Genomic DNA, 25,140 nt, shown 5'->3' with positions numbered 1-25,140 from the left:
TGTGGTGTTACACGTCATTAATGTTAAAAAAAGAGCAGCTAACCAAATTGAGCTCCAGGCAGTTCGCACCTAAACTCGAGCCCGTCCTTTTTTTCTGGAAAAAGGTTGCGATTCAGTGAAACACCAATTCCAAAAATTCCTGGTGCATGATCATGCACATGGGCGTATGACTTTGGCACGCAAGGAACTAAATGCAGGATATAAGAGCACATTTGTTAACACAGTTTATTGGCACACTTATTGGCAAAGCATACATAAAATACAGTTGTATTATATAACACACTGACTCACTGTGTCTTTACATGATGAGTTGAACATATTAATATGTAAATGAAAAAATTAGTTTCTTTTATAAAGTTTCACATAAATACACCAGAATCAGGGGGAAAAAAGTAAAAAAAAAAATGGTTTGAGGGCTTTACAAAAATATTATACAAGAAATATACTATGAAAAGAAATAACAACAAAGCCAACTCAGATACAATAATAAAAACACAAAAGTTTTAGATTTATTAAGCTGCCCACAAAGTTAATGGATTACATGGCTTTAAAATATCTGGATCAACAGCAATTTTACAAAGCATAAACTCTCATAGGACTGGGTGTCTTTTTCCACATAAAAATATTTCTCATGTCTTTGATGAAAAAAAGACATTTCTTGTTTCAGCATTTTTATTAAATGATGGAAAGAGTATCTACTGGCATCAGCTAAATGTAAATTAAAAATGCTGGATCCTTTAAAAGATTAACCAATGAAAGAAAAGTTAAAGAAAGAACAAAAGTTACTTTAAATTACTTTTCCTTAAAAGCTGTGTTTTTTAATATTTTTTTTTTCTGAAACAAGAAATTTCAGGTGCAAGTTGAAAAGCAGAAAATATATTACAATTGTAAAAAGTTTTACATAGTTGCGTTAATGAGATCCTGAGCACTGATGACTTGTTAAAATATGGCCATTGTTTGATGAGGAAAAAAACAACCCCTCCAATAGAATGCATTGTCAGAGATTTGCCATGAGATGCTATTTAATTTTCAATTATTTTAATTGAGGTCAGTGCCAGTATCATGTTGTATGTGAAAGCTTCCAAGAAATGTATAGGGAAGCTTATAAAAGATTTTTCCCTAATTAAAAAAAATCAGATAGCTTTAGTTTAGAAATAGATACTGTATCCATTGAAAGGTTTTTATTTTATTTTCTTTTTTTTTTCCACGAATGTTGTGAAACAGTAATTAGTAACCCACTGACGTACATCGCAGTGGCTACTGCTGCAGAATAACCTATTGGGAAGCTTGTGGTGTGGGGTTTTCAGATTTAGTCTCCTGGTTAGCAGGAGGTTTGCTGTTCCACGGGCTGTTATTTCCCAGTGCAGGTGAATTGTTGAAATCTTCTTCATCATCCATGCCATTTGCTGCATCATACTGTGTATTCTCTAATCTAGTGATAAGCCTTTCGTCTTCATCCCCAAATTCGCCTCCCATCAGAGTTGGTTCTCCTACCACCATCACATCCTGTGAACAGCACCCAATATTTGTTATATGGAAACCTTGAGAGAGAAAAAATCAACTTAAAAAAATTATGTTAGAGAACTTGCATCTTTTAAGTTTGTGATATTTGAACAACAGAGTTAAAAGTTCCTGCGTAGTAGGAACCAGGAGACAGGCTTACATTTCACTTCTAATTTAAATGAAAAACTGTAACTCATCTCTCTAGCAGCATGCTCATGGCTCTGGATCTCAAATACCCCAGAACTGAAAAGCAGGTAGGCTGATTTTTTTTTTTTTAATTTTATTATTTTTTAAAACAAGCAGGCTCTGAAACTGCCTTAAACTCCTGCTTGAGATATTCAGCCTTTATCCAGGCTTTCTTTCCTGAGCCATATGAAAAGGCACCAGGGTGCCTCTCAGTTGCAACTCTGTGATATGCGTATTTTAAAACTAGTTTAAAAGAAACCACATTTCTTATCCTCAGACTTTTCAAATGTGGAGCACAGCACTCTAATAAAGATGGTAACTCTCTTATCCTTAGCCAGCCAAGCCCTTTTACGCATCCAATATACTTGACATTCTGCTACTTAATTATGGTAATTAATTTAGGTAAAGTTTTCGATAAAAACAATGTTCACACTGATTTGACAATTTGCATAGCTAATTAAGTCATTAGCAAAAACCTGCTGATTGCCAACAAGCCCTGAATTTACCATCTGTTATTTCATGGTGCCTGTCACCTAACTCCATGTAGGCAACCCTGCCGCCAATCTGTGCAGTAAGAGGACCAATCTGTCCAGCTGGTACCGTAAAAGGAAGATGAAGAGTGCTAATTATAATTACACTGATGAAGCTAGTAGTCATCAAAAACTGAAGCATGCAAGAAAGAAAGAATTCATCTAATCACTACTTTAAGTACAAATTGTCCTTCCATGAAAACAAGTAAACCGCCTACTGTACGCCAGTGCATCACAGATTTGCTGCAAAAAACCTAACCAGCATGGGATAGAAAGGTGCAAACTTGAGATTGGAAAGCAAAGGTGCAAAGCCAGAGAGCTCTCTTGTTCTCTCTGTTCAACGGAAAATCAGGCTGCTGTGCTAACCACTACGAGAAGTATGTGGGATGCATCTTTTCATGCAGCTCAGGTGGCAGGGCATCAGGTAACGTTTGGTAAAAGTGCAGTAACTCCAGATGTCTAGCTTTGTAACTGCTGATTTAACAAGCCCTTCACAGAATCCTAGAGAACAACAGATTCGTATTTTAAAGGATCTGTTCCTCCTTATGAATGTAAAAGCATTTGTAAAAAGCAAACAGAAGACAAGTGTTTGCATATAATTAGGTGTTGTTGTTTCTTTTTAATCTGATATGTACTTCGTTCCCCATGAAACAACACAAATTACTGCCTCTATTTACACTGTATCTTGATATCCCTTAGCAAAGGCTGACATGCTACAGAAGAATGTTTTTATCGCATTTTCAGCCTGTGCTATGTGAAAAATTTTGAGTAGATGGATACTGCTACATGATTTCTTCTTTGCATTCTCTACGTTTTGTTACTCCACATACCCAAAAAAGACTGTTAAATCAAACTCACGCATAGCTTTGCAACCCAGAAGTTTAAAAGACAAAGGTGTTTTGTAACCAAAGGTTTATTCTAATTCATTTCATCCCCCTAAACAGCAGAAAACTTATAGCGTGCACTGCTGAAACAGACCTGACCCCACTGCATTGCGAGAGCATTAACGACAAGAGAAACCTGGCAGAGGACAGCAAACTGGATGGGAGCGTGCAGCGATACGTCAGGCAAAAAGGACCACAGTGAGTGCAATACAGAGTCACAGACCGAGGGGACAACAGTTCCTTTAACTTCAGTGCTCTTGAGTACGGACCCCTGATGCTGCCTCAAGTTCTGTGTGCTGGAAGAGGTCAGCGACTTGGATGAGACTTAGAGAAGTGCATCAAAAATAGCTATGGGGCTAGAGCAGCTGGCTGGGGAGGAGGCCATGGAAAAGAATTAAACATGTATTGCATCGTCCAAATGATTGGGAGGGGTAAATATGCTTAATAGCTGCTAGTGCTGAAAGGAAGAGTATCGCTTTAGGCCACTCCGAAGTGCTAGGGTACTAAGATGCCATTAAGGAACCGAAAATGTAACCCCCACTGATAAGACAACATTCCTGTTGCTGAGAACTACAGACTGAGGATTAATGACCCCAATGGAAAGTGCTAGCTTTGCTGCTCCGGTCACCTAACAGTGGACAGGGAAAAAACTCAATCTGTGGCAGGGAACATTCGTGCATCAGTGGGGAGATGCTCAATGACCATGTAAGTCTTTCCCTCTCTAATTTCTCCGACTCTTCTCGAATATTATTCCTTTAATTTAATGACACCCACTGAGAGGACAGTTTGCACTTATGTTTCTCTCCATGACACCGAGTCTCTCTCTCTCTCTCTCTCTGGGAATTAAACTATAATTATATTGAGGTTAGTGGAGTTTTCCCTCATTCTATTTAAGAGATAGATATCACAGCATTAGTTACAGGACATTTAAAAGTGTATATAATATATTCTTGACAATCCTGCTGCTTAGAGTTATGTCAGGCAAAAATACTGTCTCAGGAAGCGCACATGCTGGTTCCTCCCCGGAGAGGATTCTGCTCCTCAGACTGAAAAGCTGAAGACCCCACCGAGTGCACCCCATTGAACCTCCACTCACTAATTCCCGTGCAATGACCACCAACCTCTGAGGAGGACTGGAAGTGACTCCTTTTAGAGCCCCTCAATGCTTCTCCTTAAATTGGCCAGTGGGGGTCACTGCTGTTGAATGACACAAGGCTCCATCCCTCCCAGGGTTGAGGCTGCAGCTCTGGAGTGCTCCTAGCTCCTGCTCATGGAGTGAGAAGCAGAATCCAAGAATTAAACCCTAGTCTCTTGCACGGCAGCATATACTGCTATGGCCTAGTTATGGTAGCACATATTTGACTAGATTAGTTTAAAAAAGATTTAGACTGTAGTCACTCAATCTTATTAATTTACTCTGTGATTAGAAACAACATTTTTGGTGAAGGAATGTCTCATGATAGTAAAATATGGTTGCAGTGAAGCCCTGTAAATAAAGCAGTGGATGTTTTACATTATGTGATAGAAATGTATTATTTAATAATATAACCACAAAAGCAGCTTTCATGTATATCATACCTTTCATCCTGCAATATCCCTAATTGCCATCCAAACTTAAATTGATGCATATAAACTACACACAGAGATCACTTCATACACAACCCAAATGCAAGCACTTCTATTTAACAGACCGGTCATTTCTCAGGCTTCATCTGTTTTATACCTAGCCTCAAAGTTTAGCTCTGCTATACCCAGTTATAGGAACTAGACTTTTTAACGTGGGATTTTAAAGATCATCCTGTGTCTAATCAATATCTTACTGGTGTGTGGAGGTAAGAAAGTGTAAAAAAAAAGTGTGGGCCATGTAAAAATCCCCATACCTATGCCTTCCATCTTTGCTTTGTTATTTTATTTTGCTTTGCTATTAATTTGCTTTGTTAATATGTAGGTGTCACTGTCCCCAGAAGTACACAAGCAGTGCTTCACAGGCCTGAGATAATTAAAAAATGCCTGAAACTATCAAGTAAATGTTTCAAACAAGCCTCATACTTCAAGAACAGAAAGTTGCACTAGTTTTAGCAGCCTGCACACCTGGAAGTGCTAAGTCAAAAGAAGAAGGGTATCTCCTCCATCCTTCTTACAGAATTGTGTTAGTTGTGATTGTTTTAATAATTGACTTCATAACTCCTTGCCACAAAAAATATTAACGACTTAGAGCCCCATTGCTGCCCTCTGCAGTAATGGTCACTACCTCCAAGAAAAAACGTCAGACTGACATTTGTGCTGAAATGATCTGTAGAAACAGAACTGACATTTTAATTAGGTTTCAGAGTAAACACTTTCTAGAAGAAAATGGTTATCTTTCACATCTCATCACAGTCCTCTCTGTTAACTTGACGTGCTGGTCTTGTTTGGTACATTTTTCGTAAAGCGCAACAACTGGAAACCAATTTGCTCACTCTCATCTCCTTAAGGCTAAATTTTAGATTCTGCATTGCACTGTTCTGAGACTTGGGGATAATTTCTGACACTAATCTTCTAGCCCTGGAACCGTAGCTCTGGTACTACAACATCTATTACAAAACACCTAAACCTGCTCCCTGTTTCTGAAACACGTAAGAGATTGTATTGCTCCCTCCCACATCAGCAGGTTTATTTATGGATTTGGCTTTTGAGGAGCTTAAAAAGAACTACAAAGAGAAATTGAGACTATTGAGGTATATAACTCATTTAAAGAGTGCAAGGAGGCTCTAATTAAGACTCTGGATATAACAAAGAACATTTGATTTACTTAGTGGCATGTAGTGATGCTTTATTCTTTCCAACACAAATGATATTTCACTGAGCTCATGTCTACAGTATTACACTCAACAAGATCTTCATTAGTAAATAAAAGCAAAATCCACCTGTTAGTTTCTACAGTTATGACTGGGAGCAGCGTAGAGGTTCTTAAGAGTTTGTGAGAATTGTGCATTGTTGTCAAATTTCCAAATTCAAATAGATTAAAATAGATCAATGTGGACTGTTTTCACTAAACTTAACTGAAAGTGATTTTTAAGTGATATGGCTGTATTAACCACTTTTGATCGTCTTGCTTACACCTATAATCCACAGATTACAGGTCACCAGTCTACAAACGAAGGCTTGGTTTTGCAAGACAATATTATTTGAAACATAATAATAATAATAAAAAAAGCAAAGATATCATATCTCAGCCTGTGAAGAGGCTTGAAACCTGAGCAAAGGCATGGAAGAACACTGCAACTAGCTTCAAATATCAGAGGAAATTAGTAATGTGTAAATGATAAATGATGACACACCCAAATTAGATAACTAACTTACTTTGAAATCATAGGAAAGCTAACATGAGAAAGACAAGTTTTCTGTCACCCTTGTGGAAGGAGTCTTGCCCATCTTTGCTCTTTGGAGGAAAGAGGAAATTGGTAATCCTGGTTTCTGCACAATGGGTTAACGTTTCTTCCAAAGACCAGACAAGATGAAGATCATGAACAAATCTGACTGGAATGACTGGAATCTGCTGAGACTAAGACATCTGAGTGGACTACAGTTTCTTTGTCCCTGTTTTGTCAACTTTCTTTACACACTAAACAAAACCCAATGCATTTGTGGAAGTATTCTGCCTGCACCAATGAAAGCCTGAGAGAAGCAAACTTCAGGTGAGAAAAATATCTTTCTATTTGTGCTGTTGGGGAGGCTTCAGTGGCATTTAGTTCTGCTTCCAACCCATTGCAGCACGTTGCCTCAGCATCAATAGATTCCAGTCAAAAGAATCACTGAATAACTGAAAAACCAGTTACTTACCAGTAACTGGTAGTTACTTACCAGTAACTTGTTTTAAGAAAGCTCGCAATAATGAAGGAAAAGTGTTAAACAAGGGACTTGGACAGGAAGAGTCCTATTGATAATAGGAGATGATGAAGGTCTGTAACCAGTAGCATGAGAATTAACAGAATCATAGAAGATGGGAAATATACATAAGGGAAAATGAGTGTAACAAAGTGCAAGTAACCATCAGACGGGCAAAACTTTGTATTTTATTTAGCAGAGCTGTGGAAGTATTAAAAAACAGCTAGAAACATAAGGACAGCATGAGGGTGACCCTGTTCAAATTACTGATGAGAGGGAAGATGCATACCCACCCACTGACAGAGCCCCTTAGGATGCTTTTGAAGACTGTGTCATTAAAGATGTATCAGAACGTGTCAGCACACTCAAAGTGCTAATAAATTTAAGGTAACACAAAGGGTACAAATGATACTGATTGATTAGGTTTCAGCAGCTGAACTTCAGGGTGCAGTACTAACCTGACCCATGCATGGAAATACAACAACATTTTACTTTCTGGGCTTGGATCTCTATTGTCAGTACTGTCCCTGCCTGAAGAACTGATCAGAAAATACTCAGGTAGAGGGAACGGCACAACCTCCTATTAATGAAGAAGCATGTGTATGTGACAAACACCATTTCATCTCATTGATCTAACTTTGCTTAGCACCGTGTATTTATCTGAAGATCTGGAAGGGACTATGGGGAAAATGAGAAATATTTCAGAAGTTTCAAACTTTGTCATAGCTGACAGTACTCCAGCTGCTTTCTTGAAAGTGGAAAATTTGCCTCTCCAGACATGAAGACCTCATTACACAAACAGAAGCTAATGGTGTGGGTGAGAAAAGCGGATGAGGGTTATGGTAAGTTCACATATTTGCCAGAGTGTACACAGCATTACTGTAGCAGCAAAACTGAATAATTACTAATATCCTAAACCAAGAAACATTACATAGAGTAGAGGCCATGGAAACGTTCTATAACCAGGATTAATTTACTATCAAAGAGAAAACAATATAGAAGCATAGAAGTGACAGGAATTTAGACTCTGTTATGGTGGAGAGGTTGTCTGGTTGTCTTTGCTGGCTGGGAAGAAACCACTGGAGAACAAGAGGAAGCTTGCATCTGGAGTACATGACTTTATATTAATGCAGGTTTGGTATGAATGTGAGCCCATTGGTGGGGGTCTCCAGCAAAGACGATGGAAAAAACGGAACTGGAACTATCTTGGCTTATGCAAGTCATCTGGACAGAAGATGCAGTGGTTTTGTTCCCCTTCTCTAATAATAATGGAAAGAATGATTTTAACATGGAAAATCAATGATTTCAGAAGTTTTTTTCTACCGAGCAGGAAAGACCCATTCACAGAAAGCTCTGTGGCTGAATGAAGCTTTTAATAGTGGGAAACTGAGAAAACTCTCATATTGTGTTTGAAGGTATCTTGTCTTCTATTGCATATAAAGAAAATCTGACATTATCTACTGACTGATTCACTGAGGTAAAGTTAAGAGAAAGAAACAGAAGGCAAGTTACTGCTACCTGCCACTAACTTCAGAAAGCAGTGGCATGTCTGTAATAAGAAGGACCACGTCAGAAATGCATAATTTTGAATAAACACAGTAACATTTCTCTATTTAACTGAAAAGTGTTGAATAGTTTTACACCAAAATATCTTACTGCTAAAATTATTTTGAGTTCTGTCTATCCTACAGGATGGCCCAACCATCAGTTCCATCTGGTTTGCTATCTTTGCCTTCGGGAAGATGGGGAGAACTGTTAGTATGTCAAATTGAACAGCTAACCATTTTCCACTGTTCAGAGTGAAAAGAGAAGGGTCCTAAAAAAGAAACCTGATCCTCCATAAAAGAAGAGTTTGGACCATCTTGCTACTCTGGTACAGAAAGCAAACAGTATCGAAAAAAAATAGCTACGTAGCATCCTGAAAGTCAATGAAGACTAAAAATCCATCCCTCATACCATGATAAACTTCACCGTGATGTCTCAGATGCTCAACTATTATCCCCATCAGGAAGAGCAGTCTTGACTACCGTCTGTCAGGAATAGCCTCTGAGTTCCTGAAGTCAGCCTGAGTATCAGTGGGAGTGACAGGTAACTATCAGAGGGCCCAATTACACTCAAACGTACGAGCACACGCGGCTACCACTGAAGCCAACAAAAGTCAACATCTCTCCAGGGAGGAGCAGGCTTCAGAGGGGCAGGGGGTCAGACTCTGGTCCTGCCGAACTGAACTCAGGGCAGGGAGCGGCTGAGATACAGTGATCTTACTGTCTTTTAAACTTGGAGGCAGCAGGGAACTAGCTGGTTGCTCAGTTTTACGCCTAATTGCTGTTTTTTCATATGTGTGGTTGATTATTGATCCAAGGGGTTTTCTGGCAGACACAATCAGAGAGGCAGAGTGGTCTCTGCCACCAGGGGATCAGGTAGCTGGCCTTCTGACTGCTTCGTGCTGCCAGAAAAGCCCAGAGATGACTATATTAGGGAAAGAATCTGACTCCAGGGATGGGAGCCACGTGAAAATTTTAATATGACAAGGAGAAAATATGAGTTTAATGTACTGAAGCCCAAAGCTGCTGTAAGCTAGTGGATTGCTGACTCAGTTGCTAAACAAAAATCTTCATTTCATTTCATTTCATTTCACTGGTGTTAGTCTACTCCTCTTTTTTATGAGTATTCAAGCTTTCTAGGAAGTGTCTGCTTTGTGCTAACAAAAGGCCTATATTCTTTGTCAGGCTTCAGAAGAGACATAGCCCTTTCCTATCTGCTGATCAGAAATCCAATAAAAATCCCTGCATGTTATTCCCAAGATACCACTTTATAGTTCCTATAATATCAAATTAATTTCCCCAACTTTAAAATGCATGAGCTATCTCCTTATTGACTAAGGCATACTTTGTCACAATTTGGGGTCACATTACCCCTATATCATGACTAAGGCAATAAATGTGACATTATTAAAATGCTGGTGGAGTTCTAGAAATGATTTGGTGTTTCCCTATATAATTAGGACGCCAACAGTTACAGCTAGTGAGGTGAATAAACTGAGACCCATATTCCAAGGGATCTACCCTGTGCAAATGGAGTGGTTTGAGAACGAGATAAACTCTGCAAGCAAGGTAACTCATAACCTTGTCCACTGGAGCACCCGAACCCAGCACCGATTAGCGATAAGGTACTAATGTAGCGAGCCAAGTGGTCTGCTCAGGTGTGGCAACCCTGCTCCATAGGGGTTCACGCCGACAGAGCACTGGGGTTTTGGATGTCTGCAAGACACTCTGAGTGCTCGTGCTACATCTGAACACATGGGGCCCAGTCTGAGTCCCATCACCAGCGGAAAGAGTCCCATTGGCGAGCTGGCCTCAGCCTTAAAAAAAATCACATCTGTTCCTCAAGGTAGCCCTGCATCAGGGTGGATCATTAAAGCTGCACTGCAGAATGGCTTCTTCACATCTCCCCACTAATTCCCCAGCTTCCACGGCATACTGTGTGTGCAAGGCCGCCTTTTGCTTGTTATAGTTTAGGCTCAAGAATGCACCTTCTTTACAAGGAAAGAATTAAAGCACTGTAAGTGATTGGGGCCTAAAAGGAAAGTGAGACTTACAGGTACCTGACTTGATAGACTCAGGTTTGCAGCGGCTGACTTTTTCTTGCTGTTGGTGCTGTTTGCGTTGTTCCCAGCACTGCTGTTCGAAGTGCTGCTGGTAGAATTTTTCCTTTTTCTCCGTTTGGTTGTCGGTTGTCTTGTGGGTTCTGCTGCAGTAAAATGGTGAGAAGCAAAGAAAATGGAAGATGTTGTAAAGTGTGTGCTAAAATGAACCACAAGCAGAAGTGTTGAAATACTTTTTTCATCTAGTTTTACATTCGTAAGTTTACTACTAGTAGTAGTAGTTAGTTCAGATTTAATATATGAACCTTGGAATACTATTTGGAACCAAACCAGTGGAATCTGCATTCAATTTTATATAATGGACTAATGAAGTTTATTCTCCCAGATTATCTATAAAGATATATGAAAGCATTTTACCAATGGGTACATCATGGTAATTATCATGATGTTAAAAGGGGCTGTGTAACTTGCTGAAGGTTTTGCTAAAGAAAAATCCAGATCTTATTCTGATGTAGATCACAGCCTCAGCTGCGCCGGCCAGAGACAATGGAACAAGGCAGGCAGCTTTCTGCCCTACTGCTGCCAGTGATACAACAAATATCATAGAATTCTTTTCAAACTCTGGTGTGGGCTTCATCTTTAAAACTGACACTCCCAAGAAGCATATTAAAAAGTGCTGAATGCCATCTATTTGCAAATCTTCCAAACTTAGACCAAACTGGGGCAATTGCATAATTTGTCCTAAATTGGAGTAGAACAAAGGTAGCAGTTGTACTTTGCAAAACTTGGCCTGGGCATCCATGTAAATAGTCTTAAATATGCAAATCTTTAATAATATGAAAAAAGGGAGAATTATTATTTTCAGGTAAGAGGAAGGAGATTAGGTCCAGGCCTGTAAATAACATTATATTAGACTCAAAGACAATTAATTATGAATTGTAGCTGTAATTTCAGAATCACAGCAGGAAGCTGAATTACACAAACTATGAATTCTAATGGAGCCAGTAGGCATTTTGTATTCTATCTACATGTATTCTTGAACTAAATTATGTCCTATGCATAGTGGATCCATTTGAATGTGCACATCTGTAAAACTTGCTTTACATTGTGTTGCATCAGACTGAAATAATGCAAAATCAGAATCATTTTCAAGCTTAATTTTGGAATAGTGTTAATTCTTATTACTTTCCTTTTTAAGTATATTTGCACCAAAATTTCCCATTGTTTCCATATTCACTTAATTATAAAATAAATTAAATACTAGAAAACAAACATACCTGGTGGGGCCACCATTCTCTGCCATTTTTGAAACAAGCAAGTCTTCAAGCAGTCTCGAGGACTTAGATTGTAAGTTTTATGTCTTGACATCAGTTCCTGCATTGGCTCCAGTATTACACACAACTGGAAGAAAAAGTCAAAATCGAATTAATTCACCGAGCAAAGATTCAGTTGATCAGTATTTACATAGCTGGAAAGTATATCCTCAGCTTTTTTATTTTATTTTTTTTAACCTATCATTTGTTTATTTTTTTTACCCTATCCTACAGCTCAGTTTAATCTGCATTGGGATTGCAGGATCAAAATTCTGATCTGAGACAACTTTTGCTCACTATTTGCTACCTTAGGTATTTTTTTAAAAAATAGGGTAAACTTCAACTCTGGTCTTCCAGACTGCAGAGGTTTTAGAAGAGCAGAAAACTGTCATGCTTGATTGGCATAGCTGTAAAGATGAATTAATAAATCATAAAATGCCCATAGCAGCTTCTCATTCCAGTATAGCAAGATGTACACATAGTGATCTTCTGACCTGCTGCACCCCATAATGAAGAATTCTCAGGAATGAAGGCTTTAAAGAAAAACTTTTATCTTTCTATTTCATGCAAAATAATTCAAATAATTTTGTTCCCTTCTTGTTATGAGGACCATACATTCTCTTCCCATCACATGTATAATGACATGTCCATGAAAAAAGCATTTTATTTTCCTTGTCAGCTTGAATGCTCTACTATGTTGAAACTGAACATTTCTGAAGCAGACCCCTTCTTCAAATACAGTTGCTTCTTACACATTTTCTATCTGTTCAGTTAATAATTAAAATCACTGTTCGCTGCTTTTTGCTCCTGTTAGCACAGCAGATCTAGCATAAAGAACGGAGCGAGCTGGTTTCTATTCCCTCCTGTTTATCACCACATTTCCAGTCAGTTAAACCTTATGCAAAGCCACAGAAGACGACAGTATTGCACATATGTAACTGAGGGCTTACCCTCGTTTGCAGAACCCTTGTTTTTTGGTCATCCTACATAAGAAGGAAAAATCCAGACTGACCCCTGGCTTCCACCTGAAATTTGCAGGGCTGGCACACAGGAGGAAGAGGTTCCTTCCTTGTTAACTGAGCACGTTTGATAAGGAAATAGCTGACACAGAACAAACATGGAGCCCACATGTCATTTTTAGAGCCCCTTTTCAAAGCAGAACTGCATTTGAAAGCAGGGAAGGTTTGGCTTTTTACCAACACGAGGAGGGCAACAAGTTGGTCAAATTATTAGAGCTCAGAATGGGCACTGCAGACAGGCATAACGTAATGTGACTCTTGATCTGAGTGCAACAGTCCTTTACTGAATTCTTAGTAGGTCTTGCTGACAGAGCGCCTTGGATTTATTTCAGCAGGTGATGTTTTCCTTCCATGCTTTTACAAACGTGTAAGGCATGAAGCAAATTCTTCTCTCTGGGCTGCACAGCTGATCAATGTTTGTTCCAGTCTCCCCATGCATGCTCTACTCTCATTCATATAAACAGAGATTCCGAGCAGGCAGGAAAAATAGCTAAAAGGGAGCTGCTGTGAGGACTTAAAGATGAATTCAGCATTTAAATATTATTATGTATTGACACTATCTTCTGATGAGCCTTTCATTAAGAGCAGTTAAAACAAAGATAACATAAAGCAGCAGGGAGAATGAAGAGCTTCAGAATGAGGATTTTTTTTTCCAGCTGTAGAAATTGAATCTGCAATTGCGTCATTGACTTTTTTCTTACATAGACTTCTAAAATATATTTTTTGTACACAAATATCTGCAAGGTAATCTAATAGACAGAGAGCTTCTACCATAGTGTGCACTCTGGGCTCAGCCTTTCCTCTGGTTCAACGTTCTACCAAAAATTAAGAGCATCAAGTTCCGAAACTCATACAGGATCCAGTTTGTGCTGTGAAAGAGATGTTGTATTTTGAGTTCTTCTTCAATTTATTCTGAAACCTGCAGGCACTTGCTCAGGTTTTGTGCATGTGTGAGGGAGACAGGGGAATTTGTGATTATAATCTACACCACTGCTTCGGTTCTCAAAAATCTGTGTTTCTGGCAGGGCAGCCTAAATCATGTCATTATGCACAGATACTAGCTAGTATGAAACAGATAGCTGTAATAATTCTTAACAAACTAGTTAGCCTGGGCAGAGCACTACACTCGCACAGCTCTAGTGCTGCTGGGACTAAAAGTATGTAAATATACATGTAGGGTCTTCCAAGATTTCCTTAGGGACACTTTATTCCTGACACATTTACTCCTCTGTATATATTTATTGTTGGCAACAAAGAGAATGTTTCTTCTTTATCATCTGGCAAAGATGCTTCCTATTGTGTACAAGCTGTAATGTGCACCGTGAAGAACTGCGCCGTCACTGTAGTCTGTAGATAACTTGGTGCTAAGCCTACCTATAATCTCCTTCCTTTCATACCCAAGATTAAAGTTGGATATGGACCCAAAACACAGCAAGGCTGACTGAGGTCACACACATGGATTCAAAGTGACAGGCGCGGGGCCCCTGCACTGAGACATGGGACACTCTCGTCTTCTTGATATCTAGGAGCAGCACAGGCTCGCGTGAATTCCTCTTCTGGTGCTGGGGCTGGGGAATTCTCAGCCAATTTCTCCCTCTGAAGTCTGCAAATTATAAGGTCAGATGCTCGCGTAACAGGAGGACATTGCACTCTGTAGTGACGAGTCCATTTTAAATTCATCTAGCTCATGAGAATTGGACACAAGTGTAAAACGAACTGGATTAACGATGATTGATATTAAATCTCACAGTCTTTTTCTGTGCCCTTCGAGACCTACTTGAAATCCAACATGACTCAAAACCAAATCCCTGAAAGAGGAAAAGATCGTGGTCCAATTACCTTAAGTCTGAGGCATCTGCCAATGACAATCTGTATCTTGTTTTTTTGCAAAGAGCTAGACAAAAAATGCTGGGAGAAGATGCATTATATATATGGGTTGGCCAAAACCACAGAATCACAGAGTGGCTGAGGTTGGAAGGGAGCTCCGGAGGCCGTTTGGTTCAACCCCCTGCTCAAGCAGGGGACTCGAGCAGCTTGCCCAGGACCATGTCCTGAGATCTGCCACCTGCCATCTTTAACTACTCGTGAGCAGGGTAACTGGCAGACAGGTTTGTCTGTGCGATTTTACAGAGTGACTCCTTAAAACAAAGCTAACAAAATGTTTTACATACTCCTACATTCATTTGCATACAGAAGAAGCCCGAGGTGTCGACTGCCTATTCCCCACAGACCACCTCATCTCAGTCTGTAAGATTCCTTTTCAAAATATCTATTTTAACATTTTTCAAGGATTGTATAATATTAAAATATACAAGCCTTTACTGTAGCACTATAATAACAATATTTAGAACACCAACTAAACCAATCTCTTCTTCAAGCATTTTCTTCACAGCTCAAAACCAGTCACCCAGGAAAATACCTTAAAGACTTCAGGGAAGTGACAGTGTATGATCACAGAAATAATTTCCACATTTCTAGGGACCCAGAATCCTTAATAGCAGTGCTTGACAAGACACGAGTTAGACATTTCCATGCTCCACATATAGACAATACAAAAGGTGGGACTCATTTGCCCGCACACGGGGTCTAGTGCCAGCTGAAATGCCATAGACTGTGCTGTATCTGAGCCATCTGGTCTCTCTTGCTGTCCCAGAAGGACACAAGGCTCCGTGTGGATGTTTCAGGCACTAGAAGGTGTCTTAAGTGCTTGGGCAACTGAACTAAGCCTAAAGTTAATAGCAAAAATATGCTTCTTTGGCTTTTAAATCACTGAAGGATGAGTATCGTAACAGATGATACACTTTCCCTCTGCAGTGCTAAAACATCCTGAAAGATCTTGACATTACTCATATTAGCCCAACGTGATTAGATTTGGTTTCCAGTCATGTTTTGTTATTTGAACTCATCACCATGATGTCTGACCACTGCTGCAGAACCGTCACTGTTTCACTGTGAATAGCACTGAGCTGGATTTGCGGACCACAGCGCTTTACAGCAAGAGAAGTCATCGGCTTGAAAAGTCCATGTTCTTGGGTGCCCAGCATCCACTGGGACACATATGCATGCATTTTGGCATTGTATAGAGTGTCAGCGACTTTGATAGAGTTCCATATGGATCCTATGTCCAATTCATCAATTACAGGGCTGAGATCCAACTTGAGAAAATGGTAATGTTATACCCTTGGGGCTCAGGGAAGTGAAAGTAGGGAACATAATAAAGCACATGGCTTTCTGCATTAGTAAAGCACACATCTGGAAGGATTTGATTTATTTTATTTTTTTAATGACTTTATTTTTTTTTTTGGAGGAGAAGACTAGAATTTATAGGTTTCAGAAAGGAGCGTGTTTTAGGAAGGAAGTTATATGAGGAGATACTGGAGGCATTGCAGACAGGAGTTAGAGGGTTCCGAGAATATGGATCCACAGAATAATTTCCTGTAGTACTTCAGTTATCAGCAGAGCCAAAACCTGCCTGCAGTACAGGGTCAGACTCAGCTCTGGGACCACTACAGTCACACCGAGATTGTATTCAGCTTTATGACTGTTGTTCTGATGCTGGTTTTCTATTCTGTTCTGAGAATGGAAGTCTGTTCTGATAGCAGCGAGGATTAGGAGAAAGACCAATGTGAAAACTCTCTTTTACCTTATTTTTGTATGGCATACAGAAGCTTATGTATTCTATCCGTAATTTAATTTCTGTACACCCTCTCAGTGAAGCCTCTTGTCTCCATCAGACTTTCTACAATTCCTATAGTCAAGGACTGATACGCTCCTGGTGAAGATGCTGCGGTTCTGCCAGCTCCGAGCTGCAGGTGGCAGAGCTGACCCAGCTAACAATCTCTCCCCCTGCTTCCATGCCACAGAGCACAAAAGAACTGCATCGTCTCAGTCATTCAATGCCTTTTGCATTTTAAAGAGAATTCAGTGGGACTCGAGCCTTGCAATACTTATGCGGTGAGACTGCTATAATCCCATGCCGCTTTCTTTAAAGAAGGAAACATATTTGGTGCTGGACAGCCAAGCCCTAGTCTACCAAAAGAAGCAATTTTTGAGAACTGCATCTTCCCATCATTACCACTTTTGTCCATATAAAGCAAAAGTTTCACTAGCCGTAAGCGAAAAATGGAATTTTCTGAAATTCCATGTAGATGACCCTTAAAAATGTTAACGTATGATGAGGCTACATCAGTTTTTCTGAAACAAACCGGTGAGGAACCTAATGGCAATGAGCCTTCCCTGAAGTTCCATAAAATTTAGTTTTTAACTCCTTGATGCTTGAAACTTTTCCTGGTTGAATGCCCATATTAATCACTTGAAAACTATGGAAACTGTTGAATAGTCACAGCTCATAGAGATTTACAACCCTTCATAGAAGTGACAAGAGACATTTCAATGGGAGTATTCGTCACTGTCTGATGTTCGGGAAGGATGTTGACAGTGAAGGTATACCTGGAATAGATGGTGCAGCCTTGACGGGGTTCAGTGCTTTCTTTCCGAGCTCTTTTTTTTTTTTCTCCTCCACAAAGATTCTGAGTTATTAACTAACGAGTCAGAAGACAATAACATTTTATTTCTATGCTGAGATGCAGTCTTTCCTCTGCATACCCTACTCGTGTTCTAGAGAATAGATCCAGGGATGGGAATAGATGTTCTGGCCCCAGAGCGTTTTCCTGGGAAAGGTCCCATTGACTTCAGTGGGATGGGACCTCTGAAAAGAACTGAGATGTCTTTGCACACTGTTTTATGGATAGCCACAAATACATATTTTCAGAGGTCCATGATATGTTACTGATCTATCTGCAATGAGGCAGGGGATGCACCGTGGGTATTTTTTCAGCCACTGTAGAAGAGCCGTAGGTGAAGGTGTGACTGCCAGGGGTAATGTCAAGTACTCTGCACTCCCTGCAGTGTGGTACTGAAACAATAGTGCTTTGCTGCAGTCTTCAATATGGTTCATTCCTTGGAAATAGAAAACGGGAAGGCTTATAGCCGAGTTTAAATTTCTCTGCTCATGCTTATTTTTCAAAATTAATGTAAGTATCATTCCTCTGCAGAACAGAGGGAGGACTGAAAATTTCCTAGGAACATATTGCTGCTTCTTTCACTGGCCGGCTTGCAATTCACTGCTCAAAATAGCTTGTGTTTTTTAAGAATCACATGTGAATACAGAACATTTCCATCTTAAAAAACATCTTTGATTTCCATTAAAAACACGGAGATATAAATGAGAAGATCATTTATTTATTTATTTATTTATTTATCTCTATGAACCACAAGAAATGATTTTTTTATTTTTTTTACATACTTGCTTTTCTGGAGGGGATTGCTTTTGCTTTGTTCTAAGCTCATGCACAGTATGTCAAGACAAATTTAAGTCTCTTCCATCAGTGCATTTCAGTGGATCAACTATATCCATGCTCCTTCCCTACATGATACACCTTAAGCCAAAGTAAGTGTTTTTGAGATTCCCATCACTCCTGCTACCTGCTTTCACTTTTTGAAGAGCCAGGTACACTCCTGCTGAGATGTGGGAACTGATAAGAAATTTTCATTGTGTGATCACCGTGCAGTGCATTTCTGGCTTTGCTAAACAAATTACCGATTCAGAGATTTTGCAGTACTTAATGCAGCAAGCAGCAAGTTCAGTAGCCACTTTGATTTAAATTATAAAAGTAGTCCATTGAACCTGGCTATTCAAAATCCAGTCTTTATAGGATCATTTACTTTAGCGATGATACCTTAAATGATCCTTGGCCAGAATGAAAAGGCAGCTCTCAACCCCAACAGCTTAAGTAGTCCAATACCATGGACTAATCCCTGACTTGTTTATTATGACTACTCTTCTCTCTCTCCATTTTTCCAATTCCTTCTGTGCCAAAGATTTTTGAATTGGCAGTGTATAAGCAGATTGAAGTCCTTGGTTTTGCTACAAAGGTAAGGAACGATATGAGCTTTCGATATCCAGAAGGAGGTGAAAAACTGCTTGTAAATATGGTATAGGAACACTTACTATATTTACTCCTAAATTAAATACACTTACTTTAAGCAGACAGTAATGAAACGGTTTAAAAACTGTCACTGAAATTTCTTTCTTTAGGCTTTGACTCAAAATTTCATTGAGATGAATGTGTTTGCACCTTTCAAAGAAATTGTTTAAGACTAGTTCAGGGCTCAGCAAGACAGAACTGCATCAGCTTGAACTTGGCTCATATTTTAAGCATGTCTCCAAAACCATATGGGGTGGATATTTTGTGTTAGCTTTAAAAAATGCAGGATGAGTTTCTGCAGCACAGTTCTGTAGCAAGAGCAGATTCTGGGACAAGTTCCATAGCCTGAGATTTACTGGGTCCAGGATATGCTTAATAGCCATCACTCCACACAGGGTAGGGTTCCACGTTTTGTGACTGCTCACCATGCTGAGTCAAGAAATATTTATACTTGCAATTACCTAAGAAACTAGGAATTAGAATTTCCAGCTTAACACTTGCAATATTAATGATCATTAGCATCTAAGCCTTATTATTTATTATTTATGCAATGCTAGAGATATATACGGCTATTTTACAAACTACTGAGCCCCTCATTCTGAAGAGATTCCTATCTCAAGTAGATAAGAAAGAAAATACTAAGCCAGAGGTAATTTGGCAACAATAAGGTATGCACATGAAAACAACAATTTCATGTTGCGATCTACAAGTCCCTTGAGGACTACTGATATATATTTAAATGGTTCTCACGTGTTGTCACTTGAAAATACGACTATTTTGCTATGCAGATCACCTCCTGCACATTAAGCAAAATGTCAGTCATTTCATTGATAATTTGGTTATTTAGGAAACAATATAAGATCAATTCTGCTGCAAATCTTCTGGAATTCAAGCTTTCTTCTCTGTGTGCTGCCAACCCTGCAAGATGCAGTGGGATGACATGCAACTACTGAAGCTCCATGCTGGATTCACTAGTAAATACTCAGCACTCAGTAATGTTTATTCATCCTATGCTCTGCCCTGAATGCCAGTCTAGGACTCTCCAGTTTCTCACTAACACCCAGAGGTAGCAAATGATTTCTCAATAATGCAGTATTCAGCTGCTCAATTGCTCCCAAGCTACATAGCTCATCATGTTTTTACACTGCTCTGTATCTGCAGCCATTTCAATTCCCAGCAACAGCGAGAATGGAAAGAAGCAGCATTCATTTCAGGTAAGTCTAAGCTTAAAAAAAAAAATAAAAATGTATTTTTCCAGACAAATACGATGAGTGTGTAGGAAACAGAAACAGTTCCCAACACTGCACAGCTACACCCAGCCCTGCAGCTATTCTCATTAGTGTGTTGGACCCCAATTTCATTCCTCTCTCCCTCCTTCCCTCTATTTGTTAACAGAGACGTTAGCTAACAGCTTCCACCAGTGCCCTCTCCCCCCTGCACCCTGGCACAATGTAGGCAGCTGCAGTAACTTCGCTAGCTCTCCTGGCCACTGATTCTGCCCTTCTGTGTGGTGGCAGCAGTGACAGCGTCACAACCGTGAGCCCAGTCAGCAAGGACCCCAACCTCCCTCACAATTCCAATAGCTTCTCCCTCCTCTCCTGCATCCCATCCGGGACTTCACATCTTTCTCACTCCCTGTGGTGGTGAAAGGGCATCGGGTTCAACGCTGCTGTAATCAAAATGGCATTGCTGAAAACTTCCTAGGTCTTGCAGAACTGCTGCTGAAATGCTCGGCAGACAGCCGAGCGCACCCTACCCTGAAGGGAAGCTCATCTGAAGGCCTCCTTGGTGTCTGTATTGGACTGAAATAAGCATTTCTTACCCCGGACAGAAGCAGTCTTACTCACATCTTTAGCTCATTACGTAACAAACTCCATCAACCACCTTCAGGACCCCACGTAATGCGTACCGCCCCGGACAGCTGTGCCCTCCTTTTCCCCATCTGAGGGCAAGCCCTAATACTGGAGGTGCGTTTGTGGAGATGGGTTTGACATCTGCCTCATTTAATTATCTCTTTGGCACCACAGAATCATTACAGTATGTGCTGGAATTAATTCTGGTTTGCAACACTCTTAAACATTATAAAAATATCTTAGGCCCACCAGCCATTGCTATGACTATCTGATAAACCTTTCCCCTCAGACTTTTGGAAAATGTAGCTCTTATTACTTTCTTTGTGATTTTGCTTAATCTTTCTATTTTGATCTGCAGTTCATTGGTTTAGAAAGGGGCTTTATTGTTTGTATTTATGTTTCTTTTTTTTTTTCTTTCTTTGAAGTTTTAATACTGTTTTTTAATAGATTTATATTTTTTGGACTCTTTGCAATGAACTTTGAAACTTCAGATTTTTCACCCTTCCTCGAGTTACCCAGCCATTAAAAGAATATCCTTTCAGTAAATGTTTCTTTTTTCCCATTCACCCTCTATACAACCGGGAGATGTTCTGAAAAATGCTCCCTTCGATGGCATCACAACAGTGCTGCGAGATTTTAATATTGTTGTACCAGCTGAACTCATGCCTTTTTCTACCTCCTACACCGAAGTGAAGAGTGAAGGTTATCTGGTTCCTTTTCTTCCCAGATGACAAATCAGGCAAAGTAGGGGCGGCTGGCTTTCATACCACGGGTACTTATTACTGCAGTCCCAATGGCAGAGGCAAACTGCATCCAACTGCTGTAGTTCAGCTAGTGAAAACAAAAGGACACGCAGCAGAAGTCTCATCCTCCTCCTGACAGGCTTAAGTCTGAAGGCTGTGAAAACCCAGAATCTGAATAATTCATTACCTCTTTCTTACCGACCTTCCTGGTGGAATCTGGCCTCACCCAAATTATATAGATTGGCTGGTGTTTTCTGCAGTGAGGTCAACCTGCCTGAGCCTGCTCCTCGAGAGGAGATCCTAACTGCAGGAAAGGATCAATACATCAAATCACCAGCCTGCATCATAACGAAAGTCTCATACAGACCATCGTATTATGCGATTCTTCTCTCACAACTATTTGTATATTTAATGATTGATAGGCAGGATTTGTGTCTTACACATCTCTGATCAGAACCGAGCTCTGAAATGATTTTAAGAGAGACCATAAAATTTATCTTTGTAATTTAATTTAACTTTAGCGTTAAATTATATTGCAAAAGTGCATCATGTTGACTGTATGATATGATTCTTTATACTGCACTTGGTATAGCGCTGAGTATCAATTTCAGAGAGCCTGTCTGGACAAAATTAAATTTTAATGTAAATAGGAACATATTCATTGATTTCAGCCTATGTTGGATTTGGATGTTTTCTCACCATTATGTGAAGGCTAAGGCTGGTCTGTAGTAATTAAGGGGAGGAGCTAAGCACTTTGGACCAAATACTTGTCCTGTGAACTAATCTCTCTTTTTTCTACATCGAATTGTAGGTTACAAATCGACAAAGCTACCCAATAGCTGTTGTTCTACCTCACTGCTTCAATGGCCTGGTGCAAAGCACATGGCATTTGAAAGCTTTCTTAATTTCATTTCCTCTAGATAGTTCAGAAATCATACAGCTTACAATTTATTCTCATTTCATTATTATTGCCTCTTCTCCTAACACAATCACCAGTTTTATTTCTTACATAGTATTGAGTGAAGGGCAAAACAAGAGTGACTTCTGAGACTGTTGTATACTTCAAAATATGTTCCTCTCTGCCAAGTGCAGATATTTAATAATCAGAATTCCTTAATAAACCACCCTCACAGCCAGTCCAAACAGTATCTTTAGGAAACAGCATAGGAAAAGTCTATTTCCCTGTTTGCCATCTCCCATCACTATCATGTGTGATGTTGCTGCATGACATTTCCTTCCTCTCTATTTCTCCAAAGGCAAACAAGCTACTATTCAGCAGTTCTGAGTCAAGTCCTAACACCTGATATTTCTGATATGCAAACTGTTAGCTTTTTCTATTTGTGCAACAATGAGACCTTATCAGTTTTGCTGCTTTTCATTTTGACTATGAAATGCATCCACTATCACTCTTCACCTGTGTCCCTGGCAGCTCCCTTAGGTTCAGATGGAAAAAGGGACGTTGTTTGCCTTGTTCAAAATACTGCTGATCCAAAACAAATCACAGCATTATAAAAAAGATCAAGAGCACAGGGACTGCATTTGAATGCTGGCAGTTTTTAGTGTGCAGCTATATTACAACTCAGAAATAAGTTTAGGAATGTTTTTTGTGGTGAAATGGTCTGGAGACGGCAAATGCTGCCTTTGAGTTACTGAACAATAGGAAAGGTTATGCCTTGCCAAAATACAAGTCTGAAAATGTAGCGTTGCAGTTGAAGATTTAATTTAGTGTGTAATTTTTTGAGAATACTTCAAAACATGTGCCACACATGAAGACACCCTTTATTCTGCAAAACAAAACATTACTATATGCCTTTGACTTTACAAATCCACTTTTTAACATTGCACTACTTTCAGGTTTCCTTGTACAAGAAATCAGCTTTCCTTCATACAACAGACACACATGAAGATTCATACATTCTGAGGCAATACCGCAAATATGATTCATCCTTGAGACTAACGTGTACATAGCAACTCTAATCTTATTTACAACCATGCAAAAATAAAGCTTTTTCCAGAGTATATGCAGCTAGCTCTTCTGTGCCATGAATCTGTTCCTCGTCCATATAAAATCCTCTTGTTTCTATACTGCAGCTCAAGCACAAATGCAGTGTTTTTCACATAACCAGTTCTATTTTTAGCCTGAATTGTAGGAAGTCTGCAGCATTAATAAATGGAAGAGAAGTACAGAACTACACCGCATGGTAATGTGCCAATGCAAAAGCTAGCTTGGCCTTTAGCCAATGAACTGTGGTTAGACGTTAGAGCAATGAAAGTAAAAACACCACTTATAATGGAATGATTAATAAGCTGACAAACTTCCATGCATTTATTTCATACTTTTCGAATGCCAACCTTATTAATACCAACATATTTTTTATTTTATTAGTCATATCTCTCAGCCTGAAACATAGATATATACATGCATGTATATATATATTATATATGCAATTGAGGTTTCCCTAATTCTGCATTTGAATAGAAGGGAACAATGTAAGAAGCAGATGATACTTTGCAGTGCAGAACTTGACACAGGAAAAAAGGACTAAAGAAGAGCTTTTCTTTATAAACTAATAAAGCAGCTCCACTAGACACTAAATCCATTGTTTCATGATTTTCTCTCCTATTGACTCTGCAGTTCCCTTGTTTGGTACCAAAATTATGAAAGCAAAAATCCTCCAGAGCCTTTACTCAGAGGACAAAAGTTCACAGTTCTTACAGGGACACAGTATTCTGTAATCTCTCCACTTCTCACCCAATCTACAAAACTTGTCCCAGCACAGTTACACGGTGGACAGATGGATGTTTATATAAAAGACCTTGTGCCTCAATAAAATTCCATTTTGGGGTTATATAAAAACAGCAATTACTGGAAAATGGAACTTTTTAATTAAACGTATTCGAAGAAAGTAGGGATTAATGACTTTAAAGTAGAGAGTATTTAATGCTTACCATCATAAATCATCCACTAGTGAAGCTGTATTATCACCATCAGCCAATGATGCTTTTAAGTATTGGTAGTGTCTGCATTAACAATGCTTTAAACTGTCTTTGTAACAATATAATTATTAATACAACTAACGTATACTATGCCTTAAAGTTTGCATTCAAAATCATATTTTAGTAAACTTAATTCACAGCAGAAACCTCAAAAAACCACGATACACTTTGGAAAAGGCTAGCTTATCTGAAGCTGGCCCAGCGAATTGCATATAAAGTACATTTTAATCTTTTTAGTAATGCTGAAATAGTAGGGTATGGTTCCTGATAATTGTACCAGAAAAAATGTAGAAAAACTGACCATTTGATTCTCTGATTTGTAGGTAGAAAGGAAATTGTTATTTTAGACCTCAATTAAAAATGTGCCATAAAAACATGTGCAAAACTATTTACTGTTTCTGAATTTGTGCCTGTACAGATCAGAGCCTGGGTCATGTTCATCTTAAAAATCAAGCTCTGCCTCTGTACTTCACACAGATCAAATACTATACGGTGAGTACAGAAACCCACGCACAAAAGTCAAAAGAAACAACGCTAGGTTTGTTTTCCTTTTAAGAATTCTATTCAGGTACAGCAAAATCAATACTGTTCCTCTGACTGTACACAGCGTACCCGAGCTGTTCTGTCAGGATCTATACAAGAGCAGGGCTGGGA

General features: G+C 39.3%; 1 protein-coding gene across 14 annotated transcripts in view; it reads right to left on the bottom strand.

The window, feature by feature from the left end:
* Positions 1-211: 211 nt before the first annotated feature.
* The window catches only part of LDB2 (LIM domain binding 2), a 218,019-nt gene continuing 193,090 nt past the window's right edge, over positions 212-25,140 (bottom strand). For 3 of the 14 annotated variants that reach the window (XM_083832986.1, XM_083832985.1, XM_083832977.1), the window contains 3 exons: positions 11,852-11,975; positions 10,569-10,720; positions 212-1,506 (listed from right to left, as the gene is read on the bottom strand). In XM_083832986.1, the coding sequence (XP_083689112.1) occupies positions 1,276-1,506; positions 10,569-10,720; positions 11,852-11,975 (507 nt within the window). In that variant the 3' untranslated portion in view covers positions 212-1,275. Of the gene's footprint in view, positions 1,542-4,224; positions 4,368-10,568; positions 10,721-11,851; positions 11,976-25,140 lie in introns of all 14 variants that reach the window. The other 11 variants (XM_083832987.1, XM_083832983.1, XM_083832988.1 and 8 more) reach the window with 9 other exon arrangements.

Source organism: Anser anser (genome assembly GCF_964211835.1).
Source record: "Anser anser genome assembly, chromosome: 4".
Taxonomy (NCBI): Eukaryota; Metazoa; Chordata; class Aves; order Anseriformes; family Anatidae; genus Anser; species Anser anser.
The sequence above is the reverse complement of the archived record's forward strand: the minus strand, read 5'-3'. Positions and strand labels throughout refer to the sequence as shown.